This window comes from Cetorhinus maximus, chromosome 12 (genome assembly GCF_964194155.1).
Source record: "Cetorhinus maximus chromosome 12, sCetMax3.hap1.1, whole genome shotgun sequence".
Lineage (NCBI taxonomy): Eukaryota > Metazoa > Chordata > Chondrichthyes > Lamniformes > Cetorhinidae > Cetorhinus > Cetorhinus maximus.
Genome location: NC_135890.1, coordinates 80,413,539 through 80,437,786, shown reverse-complemented (window position 1 = coordinate 80,437,786; position 24,248 = coordinate 80,413,539). Strand labels below are relative to the sequence as shown.

General features: G+C 42.7%; 1 protein-coding gene across 2 annotated transcripts in view; it reads right to left on the bottom strand.

The window, feature by feature from the left end:
* Positions 1 to 24,248, bottom strand: part of LOC144687635 (synergin gamma-like) — a 450,053-nt gene that overhangs the window by 410,520 nt on the left and 15,285 nt on the right. For both annotated transcript variants that reach the window (XR_013578181.1, XM_078554007.1), the window contains exons 4-5: positions 16,565 to 16,725; positions 9,274 to 9,375 (exon numbers count right to left, since the gene is read on the bottom strand). Coding sequence is in view for 1 of the 2 variants with exons in the window: in XM_078554007.1 (XP_078410133.1) it covers positions 9,274 to 9,375; positions 16,565 to 16,725 (263 nt within the window). In the remaining variant the exon portion in view is untranslated. The remainder of the gene's footprint in view (positions 1 to 9,273; positions 9,376 to 16,564; positions 16,726 to 24,248) is intronic.

The following is a 24,248-nucleotide window of genomic DNA, read 5'->3' as shown; positions in this document are numbered from 1 at the left end:
CAAGCTGCCCTCAGCCAGACAGGAGTCAGACATTCTCAGAGGCTATGTGAAGACCTGTGGAGTGTCCTTACAGTATGTCGTCATCATCCTCCTGCAATTGAGCGGCTATTAGGGGCTCCACTGCATCTCCATGACAGGAGCATTATCACAGAGGGTATGTGCACTGCTATAAGCCAGACTGGAGTCAAACATTCATAGATGCAATGTAAGGATCCATGGCATCTCCTCACTGCATGTCGTCATCCACAAATCTAACAGCTATGAGGGCCTCCCGAGCGTGCCTGACTCGTCTGGCCAGTGTGAGGATCTCCGCAATCTCATCACCATCGACGTCCTCCTCACTGGAAGAGACCTCCAGCAACTCCTCCTCAGCCAGCTCCTCTCCCTGTTGAGGCGACAGGTTGTAAAGAGTGCAGCAGGCAATGATGATGCATGTCACCTTCAGTGGACTATATTGCAGGGCTCCACCAGACCTGTCCAGGCACCGGAACCTCATTTTAAGCATCCAGATGGTTTACTCCAAGTTGCAATTTGCAACATGAGCCTCGTTATACCTTCGCTCTGCTGCTGTCCGAGGCTACCGCACAGGTGTCATCAGCCACATCCTCTGCAGGTAGCCCTTGTCCCCTAGGAGACAACCCTGCAGCCTCTGTGCACCCTGGAAGACGTTAGGGATCTGTGACCGACTGAGAATGGAAGAATCGTGGACACTCCTTGGAAACCATGTGCAGACCTGCAGGATGTGTTTGTGGTGGTCGCACACCAGCTGCATATTCAGCAAATGGAAGCCCTTGCAGTTGACCATGTGTTACGACAGAAATCTGAGTGTAATCAATCACATCCTGCACCTGTGGGAAACGTGAAATCTGGACAAATCCAATCGCTCTTGCATCCTGGCTCTCTTGGTCCCGGGTGAAATGCACAAAGTTGTGAGCCCTTGCGAAGATGGCATTCATGACCTCATGGGTGCATTTGTGGGTGGAGGCTTGTGATATCCCACAGAGGTCACCTGTGGAGCCCTCAAAGGAACCACTGGCGTTAAAAATTGAGCGCCGACGTCACTTTCATGGAAACTGGCAGTGGATGCCCTCCATGTCCCGTGGCTCCAAATCCTGCAATAGCTGGCAGATGTGACTGACCAGTTCCCTAGACCTGCGCAGTCTTCAGTGACAGTGATTGTTGGTCATGTGCAGGAATGAATGGCGGCGTCAATAGACCCTGGGTCTTGCTACGTGCCAACCAACGGCGGCTTGCTGTGGCTCTTCAGCATGTGCGGGAGTCCCAGCCGCCCCTTCTTCCTGAGGGTGCTGCCCTTCCCTCTGTGCAGCCAGGCGCCTCCGTCCTCTCTGCTCTCTTTACACCCCAAGGCATTCAGCTAATTCACCAGGCTCCATGCTCCTGATGTACTCCTCCTGCAGGATGAAAGAGAGAGATGTGTGGGTTAGCTTGGCTATTCTAAGAACCTCTCTTGGTTAAGTCTGAAGGTCCCTTTACCCATCCAGGAGAGTGCTGGCCACCACTTAGATGGCCAGAGTTTAATATGCTGCATAGTTGCCCGAAACCCCAACCATCCTGCCCTACTCCGTCTGACCAATTGGCAGCAGCTTTGCCCATTGAACTGCATGCTGTGCTCTCAGCTCAGGCATCCTCCTAACCCACACTGCAAGGCTGCAATGTTAGCTTGAACCATGGGGGAGACTGGTCCAAACCGGGATGGTGACGTTGCAAGGGGCTGTGAGTGCCTCCCACCAGTGACTGCTCCACGGCCTGCTTTAACAAGGAGATTGTACAACTTGCCCAATCATCCAACTGTTCTGCAGTCCACTAAAATGCTCATTTGTTTGCAGTCTGTGCCCAAAAGGTGAAAAGTTCTGGAGCATTTGGTGGCACTTCCATGCCTCTGCATTGCTTGAGTAGGCAGATAAGCTAGAGACCAGATTCCACGCATGTTAATGTGGCTGCGTCTGAACTGTCTCAGCTGCAGAGGAATGGTCACTTTATACAAGGTTTCCCTAATGCGTGGCCGCTTCCCTCCCCCACCCCGCACATGTTTGTGCACTACCTTCAACCACAGGGCAGACCTTGCCCCCACCCACCAATTACCTCAACCGCAGGGCAGCTGAAGTAATTGTAAGTTAAAACATTTCTTACCATTATGAGGATCATGTGACTGTATAGATGAATCAGCCCTAAGCGTGGAGAATCTTAGGGGCGGAGCCTTTTAACCTGGGTTTTGGAACAAGCATGTAGCCTCATCTGGAGTTTGTAAATAAAGCTTACTGTTTCTTACAAGAAACCCATCCTGCTCGGTTTATTACAAGTAACGACAAGGATAAATAGCGCCGGCACAGCACCTCACTGTGCATATTTCAATATTTTAAGGGAAGAAAGAAAAGAAGTATACTTACCAGCAATGCCCTTCTTTGGCAGAATTGACCCATACGACTTATCCGTCAAGGACTGGAGTCAATACATTGAGCGATTACGTTTCTACTTTGTAGCTAACGAAATAATGGCAGAGGAGCAACAGGAGGCAATTCTCCCAAGTGTCTGTGGGAGCAAAACCTATAACCTAACCCGTAGTTTGATGGCTCTGAACGCACCAAATTCCAGATCTTTCGCTGAGCTAGCAGACCTCATGAAGGGACAGTTTCAGCCTAAACCCTTGGTTATCATGCAAAGATTCAAGTTTAACTCTCAAGTAAGGGCCCCCAGTGAGTCGATTGCAACTTACATTACAAAGTTAAAACAGTTAACGGGGCACTGTAACTTCGGTGATACTTTAAATGACATTAGAGATCATCTGGTTTGTGGCATAAACAATGACGCCATTCAGCGCTGTTTGCTTGCAGAAGTTAAGATAGACCTGAAGTGCGCCATGGAGATAGTGCTAGCAATGGAGTGCTGAGGGGGATTCGCAGGCTCTGCAGAGTGTGCAACATGGTGCTGTTTTGCAGCTAGGGTGGGAACGTGCCGCCATGTGTGGCGTGAACATCAGGAGGGATACCGCAAAGCGGGACACAGTCCCTACCGCTAGAAAAACAAAAAGAAATGCTGGAAGCAGCTCACTCATAACCCAGAGGATTAAGTGTTACCATTGTTGCGGAAATCGTGCACCCGAAGTCTGTAGATTTAAAGAGGCAGAATGCCACCACTGCCACAAAAAAGGGCATGTTGTTACACAGTGCAGAACTCGATCAAGACAGCCATTCATACAGCAGGTCAATTTAAATGACGTGCACAATATAGATGAGCCGGAAGTTACTGAGGCTGACGTTCATTCCCTACACAATCTGAAGGCCAGGAAAACTGAACCAATCACTGTTACACGTCAAATAAAGGGAAAGCCTCTGCTCATGGAGGTTGACACAGGAGCATCGACCACAGTGGTGGAAGAACACATCTTTAAATCCTTCAGAGAAGGTATTCAGCCATTGAGTTTGGAGAAAACCGCTGCTCAGTTAAAAAACATATGCAGGAGAAGCAATACAGGTGAAAGGCATCAACTCTGTACCTGTATCACACAGGCAACAGGCAGCCCAGCTGCCAATAATTGTTGTAACTGGAGAAGGACCTAGCCTTCTGGGCCATGATTGGTTGAAGGAAATCAAGCTAAACTGGTCAGAAATTTTTCAGGCCAGGACAGGAGGAATTCCAGAGTTGCTAAAAAAGTGTGACAGAGTATTCTGAGATGAGTTGGGGAAAATCAAAGGTCTATAAGCTAAAATATATGCAGACTCTGAAGCAACACCCCAGTTTTTTTAAGGAAACACCTGTGCCTTACGCTCTAAAAGGTAGATGGGGAACTATATAATTTGGAGAAGTTAGGAATAATACAGCCAGTCCAATTTTCAGAATGGGCAGCACCCATAGTGTCTGTGCTAAAATCAGATAAAATCATTCACATCTGCAGGGATTATAAATTAACAGTAAACAAAGCTGTGAAATTAGACAAATACCCAATCCCAAAGATTGAAGATCTGTATGCTAAACTCACAGGAGGAAGATCCTACACAAAACTGGACATGAGTCATGCATATCAACAGCTCGAGCTGGACAACACACCAAGAAGTTATGTCACCATAAACACGCACAAGGGCCTGTACTAATATACACGCCTAACCTTCGGTGTGTCTTCTGCCCATGCAATTTTCCAAAGAACTATGGAAAGCTTACTATAAGGACTTCCCAAAGTTATCGTGTACCTAGACAACATCCTAATCACAGGATCCACAGAAGCAGAACATGTGGCAAACTACAAGATGCACTGCAGGAATTCACCCAGGCTCCTTACACAGCACCTTCCAAACCCACGACCGCTACCATCCAGAAGGACAAGGGCAGCAGAAAAATGGGAACACCACCACCTGGTAGTTCCCCTCCAAGCTATTCACCATCCTGACTTGGAAATATATCGCCATTCCATCACTGTTGCTAGGTCAAAATCCTGGAACTCCCTTCCTAACAGCACTATGGGTGTACCTACACCACATGGACTGCAGCGGTTCAAGAAGGCAGCCCACCACCGCCTTCTCAAGGGCAACTAGGGATGGGCAATAAATGCTGGTCCAGCCAGCGAAGCCCACATTCTGTGAATGAATTTTTTTAAAAACCTGGAAGAGGTTCTAAAGAGATTTTTGGAGGCTGGCGTTTGTTTAAAAAAAAAAAGAAAATGCACCTTCCAAGCAAAGGAAGTTGCATATCTGGGTCTTCGAGTGGATGCCCAAGGGTTGCATCCATTAGAGGGGAAAGTCAGAGCAATCAAGGAAGCATCCTTTCCTACCAACGTCACGGAGCTCAAGTACTTTTTGGGCATGGTAAACTATTACGGTCGATTTTTGCCTAATCTATCTACAGTGTTGGCCCCTTAACACTTACTATTGAAGAAGAACCACAGGTGGTCCTGGAAGGCACAGCAAAAGGAAGCCTTCACTAGAGTCAAGAAGCTTTTACACTCATCGTGCCTGTTAGTGCACTATGACCAGTCTAAGGAGTTGATACTCACTTGTGGTGCATCTCCCTACTGAGTAGGAGCAGTATAGTCACACAAGGTGGAGAATGAATCTGAAAGACCAATAGGATATGTATCCAGAACCCTTTCTACAGCCGAGAAAGGTTACTTGCAAATTGAAAAAGACGGCTCATGTATGGTATTTGAAGTAAAAAATGCTCTATCAATCCAATATTTGCACGGTCAACGCTTTGCCATCATGTCAGATCACAAACCACTGTTAGGATTGTTTAGTGAAGGCAATCCCACCGATAGCCTCTGCTAGAATTCAAAGATAGGTTTTGATTTCGTTGGCATATGATTACACTTTTATGCACCACCAGGTGTGCATATAGCAAATGCAGATCCTCAAGTCATCTTCCTTTGCCAGATAGCATTACACAAGTACCAGTACCTCAAGAGGTAGTACTTGTGTTGAATTTCCTGGACTCCTCACCAGTCTGCGCGAGACAGATAAAGAATTGGACAAATCGGGATCCAATTTTAGCAAGAGTCCATGAACAAGTATTACAAGGATGGTCAAATGCACAAGTCCCTGAAGAATTAAAATCATTCTTTGTACGTAGATCCGAACTGAGTTGTCAAGATGGTATCTTGTTATGGGGAGCAAGAGTCATTAGCTCTGAGCAAGGAAGAGAGAACCATTATTGGAAGAACTTCATATCCTGGTATTTCGAAAATGAAGATGCTCGCATGGAATTATACCTGGTGGCGAGGTACAGACAGTGATAAAGAAAAAATGGTGAAACACTGTCTCCAGTGCCATCAACAGCAGAAGTTGCGCATTTCAGCTCCACTACATCCGTGGGAGTGGCCTGGTCAACCCTGGATTAGACTACATATCGACTACGTAGGTCCATTTTGAGGTACCAAGTTTCTTGTGATTGTCGACGCATATTCCAAATCGATGGACATGTTTGAAGTGAGATCACCTACTTCACCTGCAACCATTGAAAAACTGCACCAGAGTTTCAGTGTTTATGGTTTACCTGAAGTTATTGTGTCAGACAATGGTACTGCTTTCGCTAGCACTGAATTCCAAAGAGTCGTGAACCTAAATGGGAGTAAACACATCAGGACAGCACTGTATCATCCCTCATCGAATAGGTTAACAGAAAGAGCAGTACAAACCTTTAAAACAGGCACGAATAAACTATCAGAGGGAACATTAGAAACGCGAATGTCAAGATTTCTGTTCAGCTGTTATGGGGAGCAAGAGTCATTAGCTCTGTGCAAGAAAGAGAACCATTATTGGAAGAACTTCATATCCTGGTATTTCAAAAATGAAGATGCTCGCATGAAATTATACCTGGTGGCGAGGTATATACAGTGATATAGAAAAAATGGTAAAACACTGTCTCCAGTGCCAGCAACAGCAGAAGTTGCACATTTCAGCTCCACTACATCCGTGGGAGTGGCCTGGTCGACATGTATCGCACAACTCCTCATGCGACCACTGGTTTAACACCTACAGAACTGTTAATGAAGCACCGACTTCGTATAAGATTAGTCTAGTATTCCCTAATTAGAGGGGAAGATGGAAAGAAACCAGGGTAGTCAGAAAGTGAATCATGACATTCACAGTAAAAGTCGAGAGTTTACTATGGGAGAGACAGTTTTTGTATGAAATTTTGCAATTAGACCGAGATGGGTCCCTGGTACAATCGTCTCCGAAACAGGACAGTTATCTTAGGTAGAAGTGGGAAACAGGATTATTGGGAAACATGTGAATCATCTCAGAAGTCGAGAAACCCTCCAACAACCCCTTACTCCACCTGAAATTGAAGTCAAAACTTCAACCCCTGAGGTGCCAGATCGACAAAGAATAGACATACCAGATATCTCTGTTGAAGTAAGTAATTCTGAACTACCATTGTCAAAGAATGTCCCCGAAGCTGCAGTTCCTGTTCAAGCCGATCCAAAGGAAGAACCTCCAGTTGTAGAGGTTGCGTCACTCTATATAATATGGGTTAAGGTGTTTTTGTAAATAGGAGGGTAAAACAAAACTAAAGGGGAAGGAATGTAGTAATTATACGGTAAACCATTTCTTACTGTTATGGGGTTCATGTGACTGTATAGACGAATCAGCCCTAAGCATGCGGAATCTTAGGGGCAGAACTATTTTAGCCTGGATTTTGGAACAAGCATGTAGCCTCATCTGGAGTCTGTAAATAAAGTTTACTGTTTCTTAAAAGAAAGCCATCCTGCACTCCAAGTTTATTACAGCAGCCCTTGCCCCCACGCCTGCAATGCACCTCAACCTTGAAGTCCAACAGGTGACCCTGTGAGCGCTGCACAATGTAACTATGTACTCACCTCCAAGTTCCCCTCAAAAGTGCAGCCCACCAAGTGCACCGCCTATTTATGCTGTTATGAAACACATCGGGGTGATTATGGACAATCCAGCGGGGGAGGAGTGGGGGGGAAATGATTCCGACATATTGGCCTTATAATGATATGCAGATGTATTACAATGAGGAACCTCATTGTAATACATCCGATGTCCAATGGCAGGAAATGTGGTCCGTCATCGACGGGCTGAGCGGACGATCAGAAGGCCGTCTTGCCATTTTGTCTGCTCACGCCACCGAGCACGCCTGACGCCAGTGGACACGGACGATTCCGCCCTTTGTATCTGTCTACACAGTCGAAGACACAAGTTACATACTAGAAAAAGAGGGTAACCAAGGGGCTAATAAGAGTGAGGAATTTAAGGTAGTTAATATCAGCAGAGACAAAGTATTGGAGAAAATCAAAGGACCAAAAGTCAAACACATCCATAGGACATACCAAGGTTCTAAAAGATGTAGTTGCAGAGAAGGTGGATGTACTGGTTATGAACTTCTAAAATTCCTTAGACTCTAGAACAGCCCCAGAGGATTGAAAGTAAGCAAATGTAACATCGCTATTCAATAAATGAGAAAGAGAGAAAAAACACAGAGAACCCACTGACCAGTTAGCCTGACATCAGTCATTAGGAAAATGCTGGAATCTGTCATAAAGGAAGTTATAGCAACATACTTAGAAAATTAGTGTTATCAGACAAAGTCAACATGCTTTTATGAAAGAGAAATCGTGTTTCAAATTTATTAGAGATTTTTGGGGATGCAATGAGTAGGTTGAATAGAGGGAACCAATAGATATAGTATACTTGAATTTCAAAAAGGTTTTCAATAAGGAGTTCCACAAAAGGTTAATATGCAAGAGGGCTCATGGAGTTGGGGGTAATATATTGGCATGGATGGAGGTTTGGTTATTGGACAAGCAGCAGAGAGTAGAGATAAATGGGGCATTTTCAAGTTTGCTATTTACAATCTATATTAATGACTTGGACAATGAGATGTAGAGTAATGTATCTAAGTTTACTGATAATACCAAAGACAGGTGGGAATGTAAGCTGTGAGGACACAGGTGGCAAAGTGATATAGACAGGTTAAGTGAGTGGACAACAAGATGACAATTGGAAGTGGGGAAGTGTGAAGTTATTCACTTTGGTAGTAAGAATAGAAAAACAGATATTTTTAAAAAAGACATAAAACTTCTAAATCTTGTTCAGAGAGACTTTGATGTATTCATGCAAGGGACAGAAAGTTCAGCTTTAGGAAGGCAAATAGCATGTTGGCCTTTATTGCAAGAGGATAGGAGTGCAAGAATAAGGAAGTCTTGCTTTAATTGTATAGGGCTTTGGTGAAACGACGCCTGGAGTACTATGTTCAGTTTTGATCTCTACAACAAAGGAAGGATATACTTGCATGGAGGCAGTACAGCAAAAATTCACCAGATTGGTTCCTGGCATGAGAGCATGAGAGGATTGTCTTCTGATGAAAGACTGAGTAAATTGAGCCGAAATGCTCTGGAATTTAGAAGAATGAGAGCCAATTTGATTCTGAAGGGGTTTGACATGGTAGACACAGAGGTTGCTTCTCCTATATGATGAATTCAGAACACAGGGGCACAATCTCAAGCTAGGGTTCTATTATTTTGGACTGAGATGAGAAATATCTTCACTCAGACAATTGGGAACCTTTGGAATTGTCTACCCCAGAGGTTTGTGGATGCTCCAACATTGAATATATTCAAGACTGACAGGTTTTGGTCTTTCAGGGAATCAAGGGATATGGGGAATGACCAGGAAAATGGAGTTGAAGATCATCAGACATGATCATGTTGAATGTCAGAGCAGGCCCGATGGGCTAAATAGTCTCTCCTCACTCCTATGTTCTTAAAATACATGTAAAAAAATCAGAATATTTTATACTTGCATTAGGTTCATTCAGCGTTCTGAGCTGACATACTCCACAGGTTTCATTCTGAGCATTTCCTGAAGCAATTACAGCTGAACAGTCAAGGGTAGATTCAGCAGGCTACGGAATATGAAAATAAAAATCTCCCATTAACCAGAGAAGCATTGCATGCACACATTTCAACCAAAAATGGTTTAATTTTGGCTGATTTATTGTACTGGAGTAGAGACCGTAATCGTGTGGCAAAATATGGACATAAACTTAACCAATACATCAGTCATCAAACACACTTTCTATAAAAATGTCCCCATTTTAATTTTTTTTTAAATGTTGCAAATGGCATTCTACGTGACGCCACCAGATGGCAGGCTACACAATTTGTCAAAATGTGATAAATGCAGGATGTGCTGGGCTAATCGGAGCTAGTTCTGATGAAGGGTTACATCTGAAATGATCATTTTCAACTTAATATTCTGCAGATTCAACGTTTTAGAGTAGAGGGCCAGACCTACATGTCACAGCTGTGTATGCTTTAGAGTCAGGCAGAATCACAATTAGCCCCATTAAAACAATCTATTTCCTTTCTCATAAAACACTGGACAAATGTTTGCACGCCCTTACATAATACCAGATTTGCACACAGAATCTGGGTATGCACATCTATTCAGATGTAACCCTTCATCAGAACAAATTTACATTGACTGGACCTGTTGTAGGGTGGCCGAGTTGTACTATTAATGATAGAGTAGATCCGCAGACACTTCTTGGGTGGAAACAAAGTTTATTTACAATATACTCAGCAGCAACTACACATAAGCTTCCGACTCCAACTCTATCTCTACACTGACTGCTGAGGTAGCCAGGGCTACTCTCCTAGTGGTTACTAGAGATCATGTGATCTTTCCTAACAAGTATTATTCTTAAAGGTACATTACACACCAAATAAAACCATAATTACGACATCCCTCCCCCTTTAACTCAGCTATACATATTCTATTTACAAATACATATTTTTCAAGACAACATAATATTTACACTGGATAAAGAATTTACAAGTTCAGTCTTTCAGGTGGTTTCCTGGAACGTGTGGAACGTCACAGCTCCACAACTTCAGATTCTGTCAGGTACCTCCTTTTCTGGAGTTGCCTGAACATCAGGTGCTTCAGTTGGCACTTGCAGTTCTGTAAGCTCAACTCTTAAAGGAACATCAGGCATGTCAGTCCTGGGTTGAGTATCCTCAACAGGAAAAGCAGACCCGGTCATGATCACTGGTGGAACCATATCTTGATGATTTGTCTCTCTCTTCTTTAAATGGTCCATATGTTTACAGATGATCCGGCCTTCCACCTCCACGTGGTAAGACACAGGTCCAGTCGCCGCACTTATTTCACCCGGTAACCACTTTAGTCCTTCCCCGAAGTTTTTCACATATACCTGCTCTCCCACGGTATGCCAGTCATGTCTAGTTTTCTGGCTTCCCTGACTCCTTTCCACCTGCCCCTCTAAATTCGGCATTATTAAGCTCAATCTCGTCCTAAGGTGGCGTTTCAACAATAACTCCGCAGGTGTGACACCTGTTGTTGTGTGAGGTGTAGTCCTGTAATGAAAAAGAAAGCGTGCTAGCTTGGTTGCCAAGTAATCACCAGTTAGCTTTCTCATGCCTGCCTTGAACGTTTGAACTGCCCTTTCAGCCATTCCATTTGAGGAAGGGTGGTATGGTGCAGTTTTCACATGAGTGATACCGTTGAGGCGGATAAACTGTCGAAACTCAGCACTCAAATGCTGTGCCATTATTGGAAATGACTACTACTGGTAGTCCGTGAATGACAAAACTCTGATGTAATTTCTCAATAATAGAGGCCGACATTGGTGACTTCACCTCATATACGTCCAACCATTTTGGATGGGTATCGACAATGAGCAGAAACATTATTCCCAGGAAAGGTCCAACCGTAATCAATGTGTAACCGCACCCAAGGTCTACTTGGCCACTCCCATGGGTGTAATGGAGCTGTCACTGGCAACTTTTGCAGTTGCTGACATTGCACACAAAGCTTTACTAAATTTTCTATTTCGCCATCCATCCCAGGCCGCCATAGATAGCTGCGTGCTATGGTCTTCATTTGGGAAATTCCTGGATGGGCACCGTGTAATTCAAAGTGGCTCCCTTCCCTTTGCAGGAACTATCACTCGTGCTCCCCATAATAAGATGCCATCCTAGCTGGTTATTTCATGCCTTCTGTTGAAGTACAGTTTAATTTAATCTGATACGGGCTCTTGAGACCAACCATTTAGCACTTGTTCCCATACTTGAGATAGGACTGGGTCCTGACTTGTCCAGCCTCTGATCTGTCGAGCACATACCGGTGAGGAATCTAAGAAATTTAACAGCAATACAAGTTCCTGTGGAACTGGGACGTGCTCATCATTTTCTTGTAAAGGCAAATGACTAAGGGTATCGGAGTTTACGATTTGATTGTCAAGCCTATGTACAAAAGTGTATTCGTATGCTGCCAGAATTAAGGCCCTATTAGTCCTTCTGTATCTTCTTTCTACGTACTTTCTTCTTTCTAGCACAGAGTTTAATCTTGGCCTTCTTTTTGACTTCATCATTGGCCAGACTTCTCTCGGGTGCAAACGCAATTTGGCTGAGTCTCCCAAAATTTCATTATCTGTCTGCTCCTTGGAAAATTGTGTGACTTTTGCTTCCAAAGCCTCTTTGACTTCATGTAACTGATTCTTCAGCTCTTCCATCTCTTTTTTGTATTTGTTTTCTGCCTCCTGGAAAATTGAACATTGCTGTGTCTTCTCTGCCAACTGATTCTCCAGTTTGTTCAGAGAAGTGCTGAATTCTTTCTGTTTCTCTTAGTACTTTTCCAGAGGTACAAACTTTGACCTGAGGGAATCTTGTAGTGTGTGAAGGTCTTTCAACAGGTTTTCTTTTCCTCTTCGAAGGTCATTCACCTTGTCATCTCGAACTCCCTGTCATCAAACAGTGTCTCTTCAAGTTTCTTCTGCTGTTTCTTCCAGTTTTTGGCTTAAGACAGCCTGCATTTTTTCAGGTTGTTGAGTCCTTAAACACTCCTTTTTCAGAGCAGGAATGCTTCCAGCTTCCTTTTGGAATCCCAGTGGCCAATCAAGGTTGATTTCCTTTAGCCAATTTCACCCTAGAAGGCTTGGTCCTCTGCCTCTCAGTACCAACACTGGTAGCTTTGCTACAATGGACAGTCACTCTGCTTATGTCTTTTACTTGAATGTTTTCACCTGTATAAGTTTTTAACTTGGCCGCTGTTCATTCCAAGCTTAATACATATGCACCATTATCCAAATATCTGAAGGTATGTTCCTCAATTACTATAGTGGAAGCTCCCTTGTCTACTTCCATTTTAACAGGTTTGCCGTTTATTTTCACTGTGATGAATATTGGTTTTGTCTTTACAACTTTCAGATTAAACAATGAGTAAATGCCTGAATTTGTTGTTTCAGGCTCTTCTACATTGTATATTTCATTGGGCTTCTTCTTTTGTTTACAAGCCTCCTTGAATCTTTCTTTGCACTGCCTCATTATATGTCCATTTCTGTGACAATAGTAGCATTCGATTTTATTAAAGTTATTGTTCGATTTCACTGCCAAGCTATTTTTCTTTATCCTTTGGCTAGCAGGGGCTGTTTCCTGCTTCTCGGCAGAGTCTCGCTTTTTTGCGCCACTTTCGGCTGAGGTTTGCCACCCAATGTGGAGGACAGCGTCTGTACTGCTTGTGAATCTCTTACTGCGCTTTCCATGGCCAGCGCTATCTCTAGCGCCTTCCTGAAATCCAGGTTCACTTCGGACAATAATCTTTTCTGAATAGAGTCCTCTTTCACACCACACACTAAACAATCTCTGAGCGTATCGTTCAGAGTTGTACTGAACTCACAACGTTCCGTTAGCTGCTTCAAATTTGCCACGTAGCATGCAATTGTCTCGCCCAGGGCTCTATTTCATGAATTAAACCTGAACCTCTGCATCGTGACTGAGGGCTTGGGTTGAAAGCGTCCTTTCACGAGGTCCACCAATTCATCGAAATTCTTTGAATCTGGGGCACTGTACGCCATCAAACTTCGAATCAAACCATAGGTTTTGCTCCCAGAAGTACTCAAGATGATCGCTCACCTCTTCTCTTCCCCCGTAATCTCGTTTGCTTGAAAAAAGAACGTGAGGAGTTCTATGTATTGAGACCAATCTTCTGTGGCTGGTTCAAAAGGATCAATTCTCCCAAATTGTAGCATTTTGAGAGAGGATGACTTCTTCAATGCTAATGGAGCTTGCTACTTACAATCACTGGGCAATGAACAATGCCGATTTCTTTTTAACTTGATTTCTCCTGTTCAATCCTGTTTTGTCCTCATCGCCAATTTGTCGTGGGGTGGCCGAGCTATACTATTAGCAATAGAGTTGATCTGCAGACACTTCTTGGGTGGAAACATTAAGTTTATTTACAATATACTCAGCAACAACTACACATGTGCTTTCAACTCTAACTCCATCCTTACACTTGACTATTGAGGTAGCCGGCGCTATTCTCCTATTGGTTACTACAGATCACGCGATCTTTCCTAACAAGTATTATTCTTAAAAGGTACATTACACACTAAATAAAACCATAATTACTACAGGACTACCATTTACTGCACAATACTACCAGTCAGTTTCTCAGGTGCTAGATGTGGGCTTGCTTCTCTTTGTCAGGTCTTTCATTAGTTGTGGATAGCCAATGGATGTCCTGAAAATGTTTGACAAAGTCAAACAGAAGAGGAACTTGTGCAGATTTTCTTGTAAAAATATTCATTCACCGACATGTGCTGCCAAATATTGACAGCATATGCTGGGCATCAGACTATAGACACGGTAACCCTTCTGGTTCACTAAAGCCCTTTAGAGATGGAAATCTGCCATCCTTATCTGATCTGGCCTACATGTCACTCCAGACCCACAGCAACGTGGTTGATTCTTAGCTGTTCTCAAGAGGCAATTAGTGATGGGAAACATAACGCCCAGATCTCACGAATGAATAAAGAAAAATGGATAAGCAGCACTACAGTGAGAGCTGACTTTTCATTTTACTGACTTTCTCCGTGTAAATCGCCCTTAATTTTGACTTTATATTTGGCCTTGCAGTGGTGTTGCACATTTTTAGCCCTTACTGTTCATGGTTTACCATTTATAAGACAAAGGCCCTGTTTTCCACAAAAAAGATACCAATCTATTTATTCACCCTGAAGGACGTGACCCTCAGAATATATTTTCCTTTTTTTATCAGGTGTCCTTACGTGCTAGTTCAACCCAACAAGATAGCTTAAGAAAAGCAAAAGCAGGCCCATAACTCAGGCAGTGCCAAGGTTGAAAACTGTAGGAGAGAGGATAGGGTAAATCAAGCAGTAGTGTCCCAACTTTAAGTTTTAAAGGCCCATGCATTAAAAAGGGAAGGAAGGCTAACCTATAATCTAAATATTATATCCTCAGGAATTTAAGTAACCAAAAATATTGCACAGCTAGTTTCAGAAAGGTCAGGGATTGTAGTTTTAACAGGACCGGTGTCAAGGCTGCTGCGAGATGTAGAAGCTTTATAGTCTATTCATAGTATTGACATTTTTCTACATTAAAGGCAACTTGTTGTAACAACCAGGAGCAAGTTGATCCCATAACTCAGTTTCCATTTCTCATGATAAATATGATAAATTTGTTTGCTTTGACTTTCTCTTTTAGTGAATTTCTGAAATGCAACATCCATTTCACTTTCCCACTGCTGAACAGTGGATGTGTTGAAGATGAAGGCAACTCCAGCCATAATATTCTGCACTTGTCCACTTGTGTAAAAGTTAAATTGACACTTTCTGGCCACAAGCCTATTCTGAAGGCAGAGGAAGATGTATAAAGGGCAAAAATGTGAAAAAGCAGAATGCTGGATGCCCAGTTCATACAGAGTTGACTGACCTTACCTGGACTAGCAGTAGGAGTGCTACAATTGGCTTTATTGTAATAACTGACTTTTCCCTCCCTACCTCCCTATTTTAAGGGTGCTGAAGCCAGTTGTCCCTTGTCCGCACCCCCCCTCCCCCCCCACACTGAGGCTGTACTAATTCAGCGCATACTAGAGATCAAACCCGAGAGCTTTCTGATCTATATGGTTCAGCTACGCACTGTCTTAACCAGCTGAACGATCAAGGAACTCAACATTTCCACATTAATAACAATTGGACCATATCAGGCAGGGTTCCCACTCTTGATCACCATTTAGTGACTCTTGCTGGAGCTGCATATGTGTGTGTGGACATTGGATGAGAACATTGGGCTTGGCTGTGATGCCCCCTACCTCCCCACCCTGACCAGCCAACTGCCAACATTGGCTGTCATGATTCACAAGACCAAGGAAAGGGAGAGTGTTCCTGATCTATCAAAAATATCCTAATAAAGGAGTCAGCACCTTCAGGATGCGAGAGGAGGAAATAAATATTGCAGGCTCAGCCAGTCCAGTGTCACTGCCACAGTATCTCTGAGGTGCTTCCATTGTTCCTTCAGTGACCCTGCCATTTTCTTATTTGTATTACAGGTCTGCTGCTGTGTTTAGGGCTGGTGCTGGAAGAAGCATTGTGCTATAAAGAGAATATTATCCTGCCTCCTTCAAATTACTTGTGCTGTGGATAACACGCACTCAAATGCAAGATCATACTAACTAGTCCCCATTTAAGTTCCAAGGAATCAGTAATTCAATCACTGCTGCTTCATTGTTGGCCTGAAGCAGGAGTTTGTACAAACAACAACTCATGGCACTGGAGACAAATAATAGCTTTGGAAAATGAAACTTGGCACATTCTGAAAAATATCTATTAATAATTAGCTTCCATAATCAGCAACATAATATCTGTGGAAAGATGCACAACCAGCAAAAAGCCTCCCATAAACTTGAAATTATTTGCATTTTAGACATTTTGTTTTACAATGCGTATTTTATTGTTACAGCTTGAATCACTCCTCTTCTTGTAATTGGACATCTTCATTTTAGGAGATGGTTTATTCTATATGTGGAGCATTCACAATTAAATATCAAGCCACATGAAAACTCCAAACTATCAATAATTTAAAAAGCTATTTTGAATGAGACCACCTTCTCATCAATATGTTTAACAGGTTAAAATGTAATGCTTAAAACTAATTGATAAAAAGTGCAATAAATGCTTCTATTAAAATACCGAAGTGGTGTCATATGAACTTCTGAAGCATCTTATAGTAAGGTCACCCACAGTAATTTCTAGCCTTAGATGCACTTACCAACATCTGTAACATAGAAGGGTTAAATGAGAGGAAAGCCTGCAAATTGTTCCAGATTATCTCAATGTCTCTCAGACTATGCTGCAGCGTTTCATTGCTAATATCTAGAGTCTTCATTCCACCTTCCACCCTCTTTGCCACTCGGTACACCTCAGTAACACCTGGGAATTGCAAAAAAAAAAAATTGGAGTATTATAATGTGCTGGGTGGGCATTCATTCGCTTCATATTGCATGGATATTTACAATTTCTTTTCATGATCTCTCATTGTTATCTTGTTTGTTTGTCACAGGACATTCAAATTTCACAAGCACTCAAAGAAAATTACGCTGTTTTGTTACACAATATCCCAGAACAGACTATCTGCCATGGGTATATAAAGAAGGATAAACTGTTCTATGCAAATAAATAACATATGATGATAATGGCCCAGATTTCCCTTTAGGGTGGGATTTTGCAGCTTCACAAATGCACCGTGTGACTTTGCCTGGGATTTTAGTTTTTTTCAAGCAGGGTTCAGGTTCTTTGTCTCCTGTCACTCAACCAACTTCATTGCCCTACTATTCCCTTTCGTGGGAATATAGCTTGACTGTACTTGAACTCTGTCTTTAAATGCAGCCCATTGTTCCGTTACAGTTTTGCCTCTTAATATTTGATTCCAATTTATTTGGCCCAGATCCATTCTTACTCTGTTGAAGTTAGCTTTCCCCCAGTTAATTATTCTCACACTGGATTACTCATCGTCCTTTTCCATAGCCAATCTAAACCTTATGATACAATGATCGCTGTTGGCTAAAATTTTTTTTAATATTCATTCACAAGATGTCAGCTTCGCTGGCTGGGCCAGCATTTATTGCTCATCCCAAGTTGTCCTTGAGAAGGTGATGGTGAGCTGCCTTCTTGAACTGCTACAGTCCATGTGGTGTAGGTACACCCACAGTGCTGTTAAGAAGCGAGTTCAAGGATTTTGACCCTGCAACAGTGAAAGAATGGCAATATATTTCCAAGTCAGGATGGTGAGTGACTTGGAGGGGAACTTCCAGGTGGCCGTGTTCCCATCTACCTGCTGCCCTTGTCCTTCTAGATGGTAGTAATCATGGGTTTTGAAGGGGCTGTCTAAGCAGCCTTGATGAATTCCTGCATTGCATCTTGTAGACTGTACACACTGCTGCCACTGTGCGTCAGTGGTGGAGGGAGTGAATGTTTGCAGATGTGTGCCAATCAAGCGGGCTCCTTTGTCCTAGACGGCGTCAAGCTTCTTGAGTGTTGTGGAAGCTGCACTCATCCAGGCAAGTGGGGAGTATTTCATCACACTCTTGGCTTGTGCCTTGTAGATGGTGGATAGGCTTTGGGAATTCAGGAAGTGAATTACTTGTCACAGGATTCCAAGCATCTGACCTGCTCTTATAGCCACGGTATTTATATAGCTAGTCCAGTTCAGTTTCTGGTCAATGGTAACCCCTAGGATGTTGATGGTGGGGGAATTCAATGATGGTAATGCCATTGAATATCAAAGGGCAATGGTTGGATTCTCTCTTGTTGGAGATGGTCATTGCCTGGCACTTGTGTGGCGCGAATGTTACTTGCCACTTGTTAGCCCAAGCCTGGATATTGTCCAGGTCTTGCTGTATTTGGACATGGACTGTTTCAGTATTTGAGGAGTTGCAAATGGTGCTGAACATTAAAGCGAACATTCCCACTTCTGACCTTATGATTGCAAAGAGGTCATTGATGAAGCAGCTGAAAACGGTTGGGCTAAGGAGTGTTTCCCAACTGACATTTAATACATTTGGCCAACCTCATTCCCAAGAACTAGGTCCATCAATGCCTCCCATCTCATTAGACTGGAAATGTACAGCTGTAAAAAATTCTCCTGAACTACTTTAAGAACTCTTGACCCTCTCTACCTTTTACATTATTACTATCCAATCTATATTCGGATAATTAAATTCCCTATTATATGTACACTATAAGTACTCTTATAAGTCCCTATTATAGCATTATAAATACTATTATAAGTAATTTTTGTACCTCGCTGTAATTTACTTGCAAATTTGTTCTGCTACATCTTTCCCACTAATTGGTTGCCTATTGACTACACCAAGCAATGTGATTGCACCTTTTTTGTTCCTTAGATCTAGCCAAATAGATTCTGTCCTTGACACCTCTGGGACATTGCCTTTCTCCAGCACTGCATTTTTAAAAAAATCATTCATGGGATGTGCCAGCATTTATTGCCCATCCCTAGTTGCCCTCGATGTTTTACTTAATCAATACTGCCACCTCTCCTCCTTTCCTATCATTCCTGAACACCTAGTATCCAGGAATATATAAATTACAATCCTGCCCTTCTTTGAGCCAGGTCTCTGTTATTGCCACAACGCCATATTACCACATGACTATCGTGTCTGATCTGATGCAGAAGATGTGGGCATGGTTCTCAACGAGCATTTTGTCTCTGTCTTCACTAAGGAGAGAGATGATGCAGACATTCTAGTTAAAGAGGAGGAGTGTGAAATATTAGATACAATAAGCATAGTGAGGGACTGGCATCCTTGAAGGTGGATAAATCACCAGAGCCAGATGGATTGTATCCCAGGCTGTTGAAGGAAGCCAGGGAGGAAATAGCAGATGCTCTGAGGATCATTTTCCAATCGTCACTAGATACAGGCCAGGTACCAGAGGATTGGAGGTCTGCGGACATTGGACCATTATTTTAAAAGGTTGCGAGAGATAGGCCAGAAAATTATAGACCGGTCAGTCTGACTTTGGTGGTGGGAAAATTATTGGAAAAGTTCTAAGAGACTGGATAAACTGTCACTTAGAAAAGCGCGATTGACCAGCGATAGTCAGCATGATTTTGTTTGGGGAAGATCGAGTCGTACTAACTTAATAGAATTTTTTGAGGAAGTAACAAGGAGGATTAATGAGGATAGTGTAGTGGATGTTGTCTACATGGATTTCAGCAAGACATTTGACAAGGTCCCACGTGGCAGACTGGTCAGGAAAGTGAGATCTCATGGGATACAGGGGAGGGTAGCAGGTTGGATCTAAATTTGGCTCAGTGACAGGAAACAAAGGTAATGGTCAATGGATGTTTTTGCGAATGGAAAACAGTTTCCAGTGGTGTTCCACAGGGCTCAGTGTTGGGGCCCTTGCTGTTTGTTGTATATATTAATGATTTAGACTTAAATGTGGGAGGCATGATTGGGAAATTTGCAGATGACACTAAAATTGGCTGTGTGGTTGATAGTGAAGAGGATAGCTGTCCACTCCAGAATGAATCGATGTTTTGGTTGAGAGGGCGGAAAAGTGGCAAATAGAATTCAATCTGGAAATGTGTGAGGTAATGTATTTGGGGAGGGAAAACAAAGCAAGGGAATACTCAATAAATGGGAAGTTATTGAGAGGGGTTGAGGAAGTGAGAGACCTTGGAGTGCATGTCCACAGGTCCTTGAAGGTGGCAGGACAGGTGGACATTGTGGTCCAAATTGGTACCAACAACATAGGCAGAAAGAAGGAAGTGGCCCTGCAGTCAGAATTTAGGGAGCTAGGTGAGAAATTAGCAAGCAGGACTTCAAAAGTAGTAATCTTCGTTATTCCCAGTATGACATTCAATTGAGTGTAGAAGTAGGAGGATAAAGCAGCTGAATGATTGGCTGGAGAGATGGTGCAGGAAGTAGAGGACTTCAAGAGAGCATATGCAATGCTTTCCTCTTTTGGGGTGAGGTACTGAATACAAAAGCAGGGATGTAATGATGGAACTGTATAAAATACTGGTTAGATCACAGCTGGAATTGTGTGTACAGTTCTGGTCACCACATTACAGGAAGGAGAGTGCGCAGAGGAGATTTACAAGAATGTTGCCAGGGCTTGAAAATTGGATAGGTTAGGGTTGTTATCCTTAGAACAGAGGAGACTAAGGGGTGACCTAATTGAGGTGTGCAGAATTATGAGGGGCCTAGATGGGGAAGACAGGAAAGACTTGATTCTCTTAGCTGAGGGGTCAATTACCAGGGGGCATAGATTTTAGGCGATTGGTAGAAGAATTAGAGGAGACATGAGGAAAATCTTTTTCACCCAGAGGGTGGTGGGCATCTGGAACTCACTGCCTAAGTTGGTGGTTGCGACTGGAACACTCCACTCATTTAAAAGGTACCTGGATCTGCATCTGAAGTACTATAACCTGCAATGCTATGGACCAGGTGCTGGAAAGTGGGATTAAAATGAGCGACTAGTTTCTTTTTTATCTTTTTGGCCAGCACAGGCATGATGGGCTGAATGGCCTCTTTCTGCACCATAACTTTTCTATGATTCTATGGTCTGCAACTCATCAGTCTTATTTACCACACTCAGCATATTCACTCATGCACTCTAACTCTAATTTAGATTTTATTACTTTCCCTGTAAAGCTGACCACTTATACCTTACTATTTACCACCCTATACTATCTGTCTCTCCCAATATTCTTTGCACCTTACTATCACTCTCTGATATTACCTCCTGGTTCCCACACCTCTGCCAAGTTGGGTTAAATTCTCCCCAATAGCACTAGCAAATCGAGGAAATTGGTCCTGGCTCTGTTTATGTGCAAACCTGTCTGGACTGTACAGGTCCCATCTCCTCCAGACTGATCCCAATGTCCCAAGAGTCTAAAGTCCTCTACTTCCTGCACCATCTCTCCAGCCAATCATTCATCTGCTTTATCCTCCTACTTCTACACTCAATTGAGTGTCATACTGGGAATAATGAAGATTACTACTTTTGAAGTCCTGCTTGCTAATTTCTCACCTAGCTCCCTAAATTCTGACTGCAGGGCCACTTCCTTCTTTCTGCCTTTGTTGTTGGTACCAATTTGGACCACAACTACTGGCTGTTCACCTTTTAGGGTGCTCTGCAGAGAAGAAAGAAAAATAGATTTTGAGAGGTCTTACCAGGGAATAAACCAAATACCCTGTGATTTTGTTTGGATATAGATCTGATTGACAGTGGAGTTTAAGAGATATGCATTTAAATTTTGATTGCCTTTGTCAATTTTTCAGCTCAGTTGTTCTGAGCAGTTGATCTGAAGCCTGTGGAAAGATATAGATAAGCCCAAGAGCTTCCATGGATGGTCAACAGTGAACAATATCTAATATTCAGGGGCATTGTGCCAGACATAAGTGCCTCTTGAGTCTTACAAGGAGAGATAGTTAACAATGGAACAGCTGTAAATCTGCCATATATCATTGCTACTGTTCATTTATACAACTGCTTTTTAACAAATTTGTTTGGCAGTTTGTAGTCTTAAGCCAAATTCTAGTGAAGTGTTGTATTCTACCACCTTCCAGAATCAATGGAGCTGTCTTGAGGGCAAGTATATAATTAATAAGCTGAGGAGTTTTTGTTCAATCCCTGGGTTTGATACAATGATCTAGTTACTGGGCAGGAAAAAGCTCACTGTGGTTAATACCTCGGGGAGTAATTGAAGAAGCGTTACTAAAGAAAATATCTGCAGTAAAACCCCAAACCCCAAAGTCTTCACTTGTTTCCTTGGATTAAAATATGTTTTGAGCACAGTTGAAAATATTTCACCAGCATTATTTGAGGAGTTGGATGTAAAGTTAAACCTCAATATGTTTTCTCTCCCCAGCATTTTTCCTGATAATCTTATCCCTTTCCCTTGCTATGCTGCATTTCTAGGGATGCCATCCAGACTACACTCTAGTGGTCATCCTTCATATGAAAACATAGACAGCATGTGTTGGCAAACTATGCGACCGTGGAGGCTTCTCAGCCAAGCTTGAGCATGTTCACTGCCAGCTTCGAGACATATGCTTCTGGTTAGCATACAGTAGCATAATGCCTGGCCAGGTTTCTCCTCCCTACTTCAGCAGCTCTGGTGCTAATTGTTCTCTTTCTCCAATAGTGGGATCATCTAACTCAATATAGGCTGGGAATCAAATCACAACCATATTACTCAACCATTCACTGGCTTGACTAGCTCAGCAGTTAAGGAGCTCAACTTTTCTACCATAATGATTAGAGAAAAAGGCTGACATAAACTTGGACAAGTATATAAGTCAATAATTCTTGTGCTGTCAAACATTAACAGGACAGTTAAGCACCACAAGAGAAAGTTAACATTATATAAGTCGAAAGGCACCACTAGCTTGTCTTGCCTCACGGTCTCTCTCCTACCAAAAGTATGATTGTATCGACTCCACTGTACCAGCTTCAAATTGGAACTCACCCTGTGAGAAATAACGGGCAACTAATCTGCCTTCATTTTGGACTTCTGATTATTATTATTATCCCCAACTATCTGAAAGTCAGCTTAAATTACAAACCTTAGTTCATTAATACTTTAGGAGCACGGATGCTGAAATTATATATTTACTAACTCTATTTGTCTATAAAATACCATTCTCTGCAAAATCTAAATTATTTTATTTTTGCCCTCCTAGTTTGAAGCTACCTTCTTTTATTTAGGGTCTTTACCCTCTCCTCACAAATTACTGCACCATTTCCAGACAAGGAAGGGTTTGTAGAGGATATGCTCTCAGGCCTCTATCAATAGCACTCAGCCAGCCACCAGGAGGTGCTCAAGAATAGTTCTGAGGGTGCTTTAATACGCTAAGACAGAGGAGGAGGTCAAGGGTGAGATGATAATCTAAAGACAAAAGTTGTTCAAAAAGACAAGTTTAGGAAATATATGGAAAATGTTCTGAAAGTAGAATCATTATAGCACGAAAAGACTGACCTTACAAAATTGGGTCTTCACTTTCGCTGACCACCAACTTACCATTCATACTAATGAGACCCTTTTGATTCATTCTCCATTGTCCACTGTATGCTGCTATTCCTACCATCTCCATTTTGCATTGAGTACTGGTGTTGATGCAGTCTCCATGACAACTTGGGTTTGTTTATGTAAAAGGAGGCAATGGAACTTTTTTTTTGTTTCAAAGAATTGCTCAATGGAAAACAGGATAGGAGAGTTAGTCATGGAACTGAAGAAAGTAAACAGAATCTCAAGCCAGAAAGCCACAGCCACCACCCTGTAAAGTCACAGAGAAGGTGTTGTCTTAAAGTTACAACTGTCAATGGTGGTAGCCCCTGCTTCTTCAGTATGTACAAACTTAAGATAAAAGCAAAAAACTGCGGATGCTGGAAATCCAAAACAAAAACAAAAATACCTGGAAAAACTCAGCAGGTCTGACAGAATCTGCGGAGAGGAACACAGTTAAAGTTTCGAGTCTGTATGACTCTTCAACAGAACTAAGGAAAAATAGAAAAGAGGTGAAATATAAGCTGGTTTAAGGGGGTGTGGGACAGGTAGAGCTGGATAGAGGGCCAGTGATAGGTGGAGATAACCAAAAGATGTCATAGACAAAAGGACAAAGAGGTGTTGAAGGTGGTGATATTATCTAAGGAATGTGATAATAGGTGACATTAAGGGTAGAAAGCAGGACGAGCAAGGTACAGATAGCCCTAGTGGGGGTGGGGTGGGGGGAAGGGATCGAAATAAGCTAAAAGGTAGAGATAAAACAATGGATGGAAATACATTTAAAAATAATGGAAATAGGTGGGAAAAGAAAAATCTATATAAATTATTGGAAAAAAGGGGGGTCGGAAAGGGGGTGGGGATGGAGGAGAGAGTTCATGATCTAAAATTGTTGAACTCTATATTCAGTCCGGAAGGC